Raw genomic sequence first — 11,588 nt, 5'->3', positions numbered from 1 at the left:
GATGAAAAAATCATTATACCAAAAAAGAGTTCGTTCTCTGAGATCTGTGACTTTTCAAGAGTGTCGAAAGCACAAAGCATCGGCGGTTAGTGTGTGTTGGTGGTGTTTGCCCTGGTGTCTGTCTCTTTGCCGTGATGCATAGCAGATCTGTCTCTCGCAGATACCTCTTCTGGCTCGGAAGACGAAGGCTCGGTGCAGGGAGACTCCCAGGGGACCCCCACCTCCAGCCAGGGCAGCATCAACATGGAGCACTGGATCAGCCAGGCCATCCACGGCTCCACCACGTCCACGACCTCTTCCTCCTCCACCCAAAGCGGGGGGAGCGGCGCCGCCCACAGACTGGCCGACGTCATGGCCCAGACGCACATAGGTGAGTGCCTCGCTGTGGTCGTCCCGAAGCCGGTGGCCATCTAGCGGCCGTGGTCTTGGTGTCTATGGATTCATCTGTGCATGTCGGCCGCGGAATCCATTCGAGGGACGGCACAGAGCCCGGCTCCAACCCTTCAGCTGCTTTGCTGCTTTCGTTTTTCTGTTTTGTGAAGTTGGCTTTTCACTGCCCCCAGTGTCCCTGACAGCGAGGATGTTGGGCTTTCTGCTCGTAAAGGAAACGTTATCAAGCATTGCTTGAGATGTTTGAAAATAGTGTGAAAAGAGGGTAAGAATTACTAGCAGAAAAGAGAGGGCGTTGGATGAGCCGCAGTGCTGTCTGAATCGTAGACACAGGAGGTACGTGCCGCGAAATGAGGCCTTATCCAGTGTGGACGGGAGGAGTATGGCATCCAGATCTGTTCTCAGCCAGTTTTAGTTGTGGATTAAGATTTTTAAACTCCCAATAAAAATCTTTCACAGAGTGAACTACGTGCTTTGAATGTGGTTCTGGGATAGCTCAGGAAGGTCCCCATTAAAATAGCAAATGTGGGCAGGGCTCACCTCGCTCACAGGACACACACTCCTCACGGTGCTTGTCGACACCATGCCCTCCTCGCCACAGCAAACCTCGTGTCTGCAGAAAGCCCAAGTTTAGGAAACAGGCAAAGGTAGTAAATTAAGTACTCAACAGACATCTCAGACGCACAAGCTTTTATTTCTAGATTATTAGCTACTTGGCAGAGTTCAAAGAAACTCAAACCACTTTCTTCGGACTTTGCCCCAAGAGCACTCGCTCTGAATGAAGTCAGAGTTAACCTCGCTGGTAACCGTGTCAGCAGTGCGCCCTCGATTCTACTGTAGATGCTCAGGCAGCCAGTCAGGAGAGCTGGCTCTGGCCTCTGTTGCCACATGAATGGCTGCTGGCAGCTTCAGAAGCCCCTTTTGCTGCTCTAGTTGTTTAGTGGGGAAAAAAAGAATAATGATTTCTTTCCTTTGTTCCTCTGAGAGCTGTTGTGAGTACAAAGAAAATAGGAAAATTCTGCCTTTTTGTAAAGTAACAGTCCAATGCCAAGTGGTCGTATTAGAGTTCACTTTTCTATCCTCGGGTGACAGTGACACAGTTTTGTGAGCACCAAGAACTCCGTTTGGGATCAGAGTAAGCTAAAAATTACACAGAGACGTGTGCCCGTGAAAGAGATGAGGTTTCATCGTGCGTGCCGCAGGACCTGAGAGAGTGTCTGTGCGTGTCGCGTGGCTCCCGTGTGGGTGGTGTGACGCGGAAGGCTGTCCACCTGTGCTGCTCACCCCGACCTGGGGGAGTGTGTATGGTGTGATTCACCTCACTTGTAAAGAAGCCTCAGAATTTTTACCGTGAGACACACAGAACGTCCCCGCATCTGGCTGTCCCTTTGTGACGTGACCTGTGACGTCCTGGAGGAAGGTCCGGTTGCAGGGTTAGATTTATCCAGACTGTAAGAGGCTGCATGACTCATGTGCTTCATGTCTCAGCAGAACCTAAAAATAGCTGTTGGGAGTGTGACGTCACAGTCCTCTCTAATTTGGCACAAAGATCAGTTCCTAGGATACCTGGAAATTTTCTGTCCGTGTGAAAAATTTGAAAGAAAGCAGTGGCAAAACAGAATAAAACGAGGAAGAGGAGACCTACAGCTACATGGCGAAGCAGACAACGTGGAAAGTCCTAGAACTGGCAGCATTTACCCTCTTGTTGAGACTCTGAGAAGTCTAGAGTGTGAGGGTGTGACTGTGCGTGTGTGTGTGTGTGTGTGAGGGCAGAATGTAAGAATGTGCCTGAGTGTGTTGGGAGGGTATACGTGCATATGCATGTGTATATGAGTGTGTGTACATATGTGTGGAAGGATGTATGAAAGACTGCGTGTGTGAGGGAGGGTGTGCACAAGAGAATGCGCATGTGTGTGTTGTGAAAGTGTGTATATGTAAATGTGTGCACCTGCATATGAGACTGTGTGTGTTCACAGAGTAAGCCCACCAGCGCCGTACCCCTCATCCCGCTGGGTGAGATACTTGCTGGAGGGACAGGCCCTGCTGCTCCCCGATTGGGGGAGGAAAGCCTGGTGGTTACAGCCAACAGAGGCCAACAAGGGTCTGCCACAAACTGGGCTGTTCTACCTTGTTGTTGAAGCAGAATCCCATGGGTTTTCACCCTGACCGTGTACATAGGGACCCCACACGTGTACCCCCAAAGTCAGGCCAGCTCCGTGTATGGTGTAAAGCTCCCTCCAGGAAGTTTTCCTCCCTGCGGCTCTGCTTCCTGTGGGTTCTCGCGTGGTGTGCCGTCGCGAGGATGGAGGCCTCCAGGATGCGACGCAGAGGGCCCCGGGTGACACCGCTCCCCGCTCCTAAGGCAAGGGCCCTTGTTCCAGTGAGTACCAGAATGTTTTGGATCATTACTAGGCGGTATTCATTCAGAACTCTGTGCATGTCACATGCTTGAGACAACGGGAACAGGCAGGATTAACACCCCTCAAGTACTGTATCAGTATCGAAAGTCGAGGAGCGTCACTCAGTAGGAAAATTAGCGGAATGCTTTTAAACTCTAGGAGGCTTGTTCACAAAAAGCGTGAGAGGAAAATGAATTAGTTACTACACGGAAGTGGAAAATTTGGGCAGAAACTATTGGTACGTTTCTAGACGAAGAAGTAAGAACAAAGCAGAATAGATAATGTAGTTGTACATTTATAATAAAATGTGTACGTTCAGCAAATAGACTTTGGTTTGAGCTCTTGTCTCTCATTTGGTGGCCACAGGTACCATGGCGGTGAGGTCTGTGTCACCCTTTGCTGACTGACACAGCGGAGGCATCATCACTGGGGTTCCGTTAGCGTATGCTGGGTGTGTTGTCATTAGCCAGAGATTCACAGAAGTACTTGCCGTTTCCAGAGTGTTGTAGGATTCTTCGACGTGAACGCTGTGTTTGCTGTGTACCGCGCAAGCAAGCTGGTTCTCATCAGGTTTCCTGCCTCTGATCCTGCTAAGAAGGTGGAGATCAGAGGGCGCTCCCACTCCCACACACTTGTTGCGTGATTAGCCCGGCGTGTGGCTGCTGTGTGTTTGTATGTAGACGCCTCTTTCCTAGGGGATTTATTCTGAGCGCCTGATAACTTACCCTCACATATTTATGTAGAATCATCTGAAGTACTGAATTCTCTCATAACCTCTGCACTGATACTGTTCAGACACTTAGTCTTAAAACATCAAACACCTGTCAAGGATGGGGATGTTGGCAAAGCTCGCTCGCTTGAGCTGGGGTCCCCCTGCTCCGTCTCCCACAGCTAGACTACACGGCTGGCTCAGCAAGCTTTTCCTTCACGGGGCCAGAGAGTAAATGACTGAGGCTGTATGGGCCCAGCAGTGTGCTCTGATACTTCTCCTCTCTGCTCTCTAGTACCAAGGCACCTGGAAACATGAGGGCATGTCAGTGTGGCAATAAAACTTTATTTATAAAAATGGCTGGCAGGCTGTCCTACGATCATAATTTTGACACATCCTGTTCAGAGCATTGTAAACCATGCTTCTGAGACGGCCAGAAGGAGAACCCGGACCATGTGTCAGATAACTCTGGCAGAGGGGAGACTCTGGTATCCATTATAGGTTTTGGGGGGCTCCTTTGGTGATTTGGGGTTGACAATCCCAGCTTGTGAGAAGGACCCTCCTCTCTTGTCAGGCTTCTCACCCCTGTGTCACGTTTAGGTGACAGTAAATAAAGCTGACACCTGCAGAAATACCAGGGGCGTGGAGCTAATGTCACCGCCCATGTGTTTCCATCTCCTTGGGGAGCATTCTGTAACCACGGACACCTTTCCAGCAGATGTCTCGTGTCTCTGCTGTGTCTTCCTGTTTCCTTTTCTGGACAGAGGTGCTTGCTCTTCGAAGGCTCATCCTCTGCTCTGATGCTGGGTCCCAGGAGGTCGGTTCTTTCCCACCCAGCTGGGGCTGTCACTGGCACTCATGGCCTCCTGTCCCTACCCTCCCCCCAGATGGCTCCTGTCCTGCCCTTGTGTCTCCACATTCTCGCTGACATCATGCACTCACACATGACTTGTGGTCTTCAAGGCCACCTGCTTTTCACTGATGCTCAGATCTGCATCTCCCCCCAAGAAATCCTTCACGGCCCCTGTTTCCAAGTGCCTCCGGACACGGCCCACTGGCCCCTGTACCCCAAGGCCAGCGTGCCAAAGAGTTGGTCCCTCGAGGAGCAGGCTCCAGGCATTAGCATCCTCGGCTCCTCATTCCCACGAACCACGCGTGTCCACGTTCTGGGTGTTTGGCTGCCACACGTGTTGCACACTTTCTTCTCTCGTGACTGCTCCTGGCCCCTCACCCTCCGTCTGGACCGTGACGGCCCCTGTGCCCTCGTGTCCTTTCCCTCCATGCTGTTCTGAGTGTGTTGCTCCTTCAGTGTTACTAGGACACAGGTCTGCTCCTGTCTCTGCAGAAGTGCGCCTGGGACCTCCACCTCTCAAAATTTTGCTTATTTGGATTTTATACTTAGAATGAAAGTAAAGATTTTTGGATCCCAAAGTGTCCTAACCCTTCATGGACTTTGTGTGCCGTTCAGCAGGAATACCTCCCTGGCCTGCACAGTCACTCGGTGCACACGAGAGAGATGCGCCTTTTCTGGTTTTTTGCAACATTTAAAAACATTTAAATGTTTTTAACACAATTATTTATGGCTGAAAGTAGTAACACAATTATTTACGGCTTTATGCACATGAGTTTCACAGGTTCTTTCCCAGGGCTTCGAAGAGGCAGGGTTCCCACCTAAGGGAGGAGAAGGTGGAGGGAAGCCTGCAGCAGGGAATCAGGGTGCCCTGTCACTTAGTTCCTGCAGCCCGGTGAGGGGTGGTGGCCGCCTTGTTCTGCAGTCGGGAGACTGAGGCTCAGGACAGTTGACGTGAGACTGCAGGGCACCCATCTGGTCAGTGGTCAGCAGGACCAGACACAGACCTGTGGGATGTGGGGGTGCCTGCTCATGGTGCTGGTTCCCTGTCTCCTGTGGTGTCTCCGTTCGGGCGCGGCCCTGCTTGTTACAACAGAGGAGAGCTCTTTTCCAGACAAAAGCCCAGTTAAACTTTGCGTGAAGAATGAAGACTTCGGTGTCCCCATCACACCCCCACAGGGCCCGAGGTCTGTGCAAGCTTCCTGACAATTCTCGCCTCTCATCGCGGACTTGAAAGTGTGCATGTAAAAATCCAGAGGCTCCTGTGTGAAGATGAAGGCTCCTGTTCCAATGTTAGCGTGCGCTTCTGGAGACCTGACAGTGGCTCTCACGCCTTCACGGAATCACGTAGCATCGTGTGGGAGGGAGGCGGTTCTAGGTCGGCCCCGACTGGGAACTGTGGCCGGAGAGGTGCTGGCGTATAAACCGCCAGGCTGTCCTGCAGCCACGTCCGGGTCCAGTCTGTGGATGTCGTGCCTACCAACTGGAAGGCAGGAGTGGGTCACCACCACCAGGAGCCTGTCGGCAGACTCCGCAGGTGAGACCGCGGGGAGTCCTCTTTCCCGGTCGGTTGTGCGTGGAGGACGGACCCAAGCGGGAAGCTGATGTTCTGACTCTCGTGAGGGCCAGCCCCTTCTCTCTGGGAAGGTCCTGTGCGGCTCCCCACCACTGTTTCATCGAGGAACCACCTGGAAGGCGCACAGGCCGGAGCGGCGGGGTGGACAGAGTGGTCTCAGGGCCATGGAGCAGGGATCCCCACTGCTCCCTTCTCCACGGTAATGTTGTCAGGTTGGGGGGACTCTGGGGGAGCATTCTCCACGAGTGGAAGCCTGTAGTGTATCATCTGTGTCGGTCAGTGGCCCTGAAGCACGCTGCCTTCTACATGCAAAAACCAGGTTTTCTGCCATTCCTCTCTTCACCTAGAAGCTGTCTGGGGACTGAAAAATAGTTAATATGGTTTAAAAAGTGGGATCTATCACCATTTAGATAGTCAGAATTAACACGTCCGCCGGTGTTAGAACCAGAGGCATTTTCTCTCGGGTTGTCAGGTGTCCTTAATTTACTTCAGGTTGTGTTCATTCATTCTTTGAAGTCTTTCTTCAGCCTTGGCCAAGTGCCGAGGATGCGGGCAGGTGGAGTAACCTCAGCATCCAAGAAGGACCCAGGGGTCTGGACCTTGAGAGCTGGAAGGAGCTAGGCCAGGAGGCAGGGAGTTTCCAGGTTCAGCCGGAAGACCAGCCTCCCTCCATGCCCCCCTCCTCTCCCTCCCTCTCTCCCTCCCTCCCTCTCTCCCCTCCCTCCTCCTCCCTCTCTCCCTCCCTCTCCTCCCTCTCTCCCTCCCTCTCCTCCCTCTCTCCCTCCCTCTCCTCCCTCCCTCTCCTCCCTCCCTCTCCTCCCTCCCTCTCTCTCTCCCTCCCCCCCCTCCTCTCTCCCTCCCCCCTCCTCTTCTCCTCACTCCCTCCCCTCCCCCCTTCCTCCCCTCTCGCCTTCCCTCCTCCCCCTCCTCTTCCCTCTCCCTCCTTCCTCTCTCCCTCCTTCCTCTCCCCCCCCTCCCACCCCCTCCCTCTGTGTCCCTCCTCTCCCTTCCCTCCTCCCCCTCTTTCTCCTCTCTCCTCCTCCTTCCTCTCCCCCCTCTCCCACCCCCTCCCTCCTCTCCCTCCCTCCCCCCCCCTCTCCCTCCCCCCTTCTCTCTCCCTCCTTCCTCTCTCCCCTGTCCCACCCCCTCCCTCTGTCTCCCTCCCACCCCCTCCTCTCTCTCCCTTCTTCCTCTCTCCCCGTCCCAACCCCCTCCCTCCTCTCTCCCACCCCCTCCTCTCTCCCTCCCTCCCACCCTCCTCCTCTCTCCCTCCCTCCCACCTTCCTCCTCTCTCCCTCCCTCCCACCCTCCTCCTCTCTCTCCCCCCTCCCACCCTCCTCCTCTCTCTCCCCCCTCCCACCCTCCTCCTCACTCCCCCCTCCCACCCTCCTCCTCACTCCCCCCCTCCCACCCTCCTCCTCACTCCCCCCTCCCACCCTCCTCCTCACTCCCCCCCTCCCACCCTCCTCCTCACTCCCCTCCCCCTCCTCCCACTCCCCCTCCCACCCTCCTCCTCTCCCCCCTCCCACCCTCCTCCTCTCTCCTTTCCTCTCCCTCTCCTCTCCTTCCCTCCCCCTCCTCTCTCCCCCCTGTCCCAACCCCCTCCCTCCCCCCCTCTCTCCTTCCCTCCCCCCCTCCTCTCTCCTTCCCTCCCCCTCCTCTTTCTCTCTGTCTCTCTCCTTCCTCTCACCCCTCTCCCAACCACTCCCCTCCCGTGCTATCATGCATTACAGATTCTGAAGCAACCATCTGCTGCTGGGGACAAAAGTCCTATGGCATAGATGATACGGAACCCACCTGTGGGGGCAGCTCTGGGTGGGGTTCACAGCAGAGGTGACCCTTGACAGGTGGCTGGAGGATGGCCACCATTTTTTCTTTATTTTAAAAGTACAGGGAAATTGATAAACAGTGAACTCACTTGCACAGAAGATGGAGACCTGGTGTGATGATCTCAAAGTTCTCCTACTGCAGGTGGACATCTGTGGCCTCACCCCAGGAGCCGATGAGCCTTACAGTCCTTGAGCCGCGCTTCCAGCACCTGTCACACACAGGCTTCGAGGCAGCCTAGTTAAGTCCCTGGAGCCCCGTGTCACGGCAGCGCAGGGATGCCAGCTGCGGGGGCAGTGACCCCACCATGGCCACATGTGCGATTTGTGAGCAGGTTGAGAGGGAGGGGAGATGATGCAGAAGTAAGTTTGGAAGGCATTTTGGAGTCACCCAACTGTCACCGCTCCTACTTATTAGTCACCAGATGCATTGGAATTGTTACTTCCCTGTTTCAGAGTGGAGACCCTGCAATGTTCGCGCCTCGCTGCGCAGCCCTGAGTGGCCACTCCCAGTGATGTGGCCGCCCAGTGACGTGGCTGCCCGGTGACGTAGGCACACCCGGACGTGAGCCGGCGACGTGGCTGCCTGGTGACGTAGGTACACGCAGATGTGAGCCCGCAACGTGGCTGCCTGGTGACGTAGGTTCGCGCGGACGTGAGCCGGCAACGTGGCTGCCTGGCGACGTAGGTTCGCGCGGACGTGAGCCGGCAACGTGGCTGCCTGGCGACGTAGGTTCACGTGGACGTGAGCCGGCGACGTAGGTACACGCAGATGTGAGCCCGTGACATGGCTGCCTGGTGACGTAGGTTCGCGCGGACGTGAGCCGGCGACGTGGCTGCCCCGTGACGTAGGCACACCTGGACGTGACCCCGCGATGTGGCTGCCTGGCGACGTAGGTTCATGTGGATGTGAGCCCGCGACATGGCTGCCTGGTGACGCGGACGTGCGCTTGCGACGTGGCTGCCCGGTGACATAGACACACGCGGACGTGAGCCGGCGACGTGGCTGCCTGGTGACGTAGACACACGCGGACGTGAGCCGGTGACGTGGCTGCCTGGTGACGTAGGCACACGCGGACGTGAGCCCGCGACGTGGCTGTTTGGCGACGTAGGCACACGCGGATGTGAGGGCGGTGGGTGCAGCGATGGACCCGCGACATGGCTGCCTGGTGACGCGATGTGCGCTTGCGACGTGGCTGCCCGGTGACATAGACACACGCGGACGTGAGCGGCGACGTGGCTGCCTGGTGACGTAGACACACGCGGACGTGAGCGGTGACGTGGCTGCCTGGTGACGTAGGCACACGCGGACGTGAGCCCGCGACGTGGCTGTTTGGCGACGTAGGCACACGCGGATGTGAGCCCGCGACGTGGCTGCCTGGCGACAGGCTCACGCGGACGTGAGCCGGCGACGTGGCTGCCTGGTGACGTAGGTTCGTGCAGACGTGAGCTGGCGATGTGGCTGCCTGGCGATGTAGGCACACATGGACGTGAGCCCGCGACGTGGCTGCCCGGCGACGTAGGCTCACTGGGACGTGAGCCGCCGACGTGGCTGCCTGGCGATGTAGGCACACATGGACGTGAGCCCGTGACGTGGCTGCCTGGCTACGTAGCCTCACGCGGACGTGAGCCGGCAATGTGGCTGCCTGGTGACGTAGGTTCGCGCGGATGTGAGCCGGCGACGTGGCTGCCTGGTGACGTAGGCACACGCGGACGTGAGCCCGTGACGCGGCTGCCTGGTGATGTAGACACGCGGACGTGAGCTGGTGACGTGGCTGCCTGGTGACGTAGGTTCGCGCGGACGTGAGCCGGCGACGTGGCTGCCTGGTGACGTAGGCACACGCGGACGTGAGCCCGTGACGCGGCTGCCTGGTGATGTAGACACGCGGACGTGAGCCGGTGACGTGGCTGCCTGGCGATGTAGGCACACATGGACGTGAGCCGGTGACGTGGCTGCCTGGCGATGTAGGCACACGCGGATGTGAGCCTGCGACGTGGCTGCCCGGTGACGTAGGCTCACGTGGACATGAGCCCTCGACATGGCTGCCTGGCGACGTGACTGCCTGATGACGTAGGCACATGCGGACGTGAGCCCGCGACGTGGCTGCCCGTGACGTAGGCTCACGCGGACGTGAGCCGGCGATGCGGCTGCCTGGTGACGTAGGAACCCGGACGTGACCCCGCGATGTGGCTGCCTGGCGACGTAGGTTCATGCGGATGTGAGCCCGCGACATGGCTGCCTGGTGACGCGGACGTGCGCTTGCGACGTGGCTGCCCAGTGACGTAGACACACGCGGACGTGAGCCGCCGACGTGGCTGCCTGGTGACGTAGGCACACGCGGACGTGAGCCTGCGACGTGGCTGCCTGGTGACGTAGACACACGGACGTGACACACAGACGTGAGCCGGCGATGTGGCTGCCTGGCGACGTAGGTTCATGCGGACGTGAGCCCGCGACGTGGCTGCCTGGCGATGTAGATTCACGTGAATGTGAGTGAGGCCCCAGCGCGGTGAGCGCCTCTCCGCTTCCGCGTTAGGTGGCTGGTTTGGATTTTTGTCATTTCGCTCTGCTGCCTGCTGTGCCTTTACCCAAGATAGGAGACCCCAGTGAGCGTACCGGTTAGCCACAGAGTCAGCGTTTTTACTGCCAAGGCAAGTCTCTTTGGTCGAAGCGTGGGTAGGGCTGAAAAGGAGGGTGGAAACGGCGTCTCAGACATTGAAGAGGCGACACGAGTCCCCCTGCCACACGTCGCTCGGTGACCGGACAGAGCTGCCTACTCGCCCTTGTCAGAGGCGTTCCTTTTCTGAGTTAAGATCCGGGAAATTGTCCTTTTGGGGGGGGTGTGAGGCCGCTCTGGCTGCCGTGACAAGCACCCTGGACTTGGAGCTTAACCGACAGAGTTCATTGCCCTGCCTGCTGGAGGCGGGGAGTCCAGGATCCGGGTGTGGGCAGGGCTGGTTCTTCCCGAGGCCTCTCTGCCGGACGTACAGACGCTGCCCTCTCTCCGTGTCCTCTCGTGGTCGTCCTTCTGTGTGTGTGTCTGTTCCGACTACCTCAGGAGGATACTGGTGACCCCTCTAAAGACCCGTCTCAGTGTGCGCTCGCATTCTGAGGCCCTCGGGGTGAGGACTTGCACGTGGGACTTAGCGGGGACACATTCCAGCCCATGCTGGGGCGAACACTCCTGGAAAAGGGAGGTGAGACGTGGAGAACCCAGCTGTCTGCTGCGGGCTGTGCTTGGCGCTCTCTCCCCTTGTCTGCCGTGCGGAGATTCCGGGTTCATACTGCACGACTGCTGCCATCTGGGGCTCTGCTGCTGCCAGTGCTGCCCTTGCAGGTGCGTTCACGGGCTCCCTTTGGCAAACGTCTGTGCTGTGCACCTAATGGTGGCAGCGCTTGGGTGCCTCTGTGTGTTTACCGCTTAAGGTAGGTGTTATCATCACCATCCCCATTTTACGGAGAAGGACCCTAAAGCATAGGTTGGTTAGTAACTGGTCCTAGGGGATCAGCGACGAGCAGACGACCAAACCCTGTGACGCCGGCAGCCCAGCTCCCAGGGCCGTGGGTGTGTCCGTGTGCCTGCAGGGTCGGCATGCCTGGGACCACCCAGGCACATCGGGATGTGTTGGCCGCTGGAGGGGTTGCCCCCATGAAGCTTGCCTAGGGGTGCGCGTTAATCTCCCTCGGTTGTGGCGTCCCCTTGTGATGGGAGATCACTTCCGAACACGGTCACTCCGCAGTCTCCGTGCGTGCATAGTTGCAGACACGCCTACTTGGGCAAACTATTTGTAACTGTAAATCGGTTCTCTGAGGACATGTGCAGAACGGCTAAAATTT

General features: G+C 57.1%; 1 protein-coding gene across 11 annotated transcripts in view; it reads left to right on the top strand.

The window, feature by feature from the left end:
- Positions 1-11,588, top strand: part of DIP2C (disco interacting protein 2 homolog C) — a 408,190-nt gene that overhangs the window by 253,035 nt on the left and 143,567 nt on the right. For 10 of the 11 annotated variants that reach the window (XM_053225170.1, XM_053225168.1, XM_053225171.1 and 7 more), the window contains one exon: positions 161-370. In XM_053225170.1, coding sequence (XP_053081145.1) covers positions 161-370 — 210 coding nt within the window. Of the gene's footprint in view, positions 1-160; positions 371-10,267; positions 10,403-11,588 lie in introns of those variants that run through there. The other variant, XM_053225173.1, reaches the window with a different exon arrangement.

Source organism: Acinonyx jubatus, chromosome B4 (genome assembly GCF_027475565.1).
Source record: "Acinonyx jubatus isolate Ajub_Pintada_27869175 chromosome B4, VMU_Ajub_asm_v1.0, whole genome shotgun sequence".
NCBI classification, from domain to species: domain Eukaryota; kingdom Metazoa; phylum Chordata; class Mammalia; order Carnivora; family Felidae; genus Acinonyx; species Acinonyx jubatus.
This window is presented reverse-complemented; position numbering and strand designations above follow the sequence as displayed.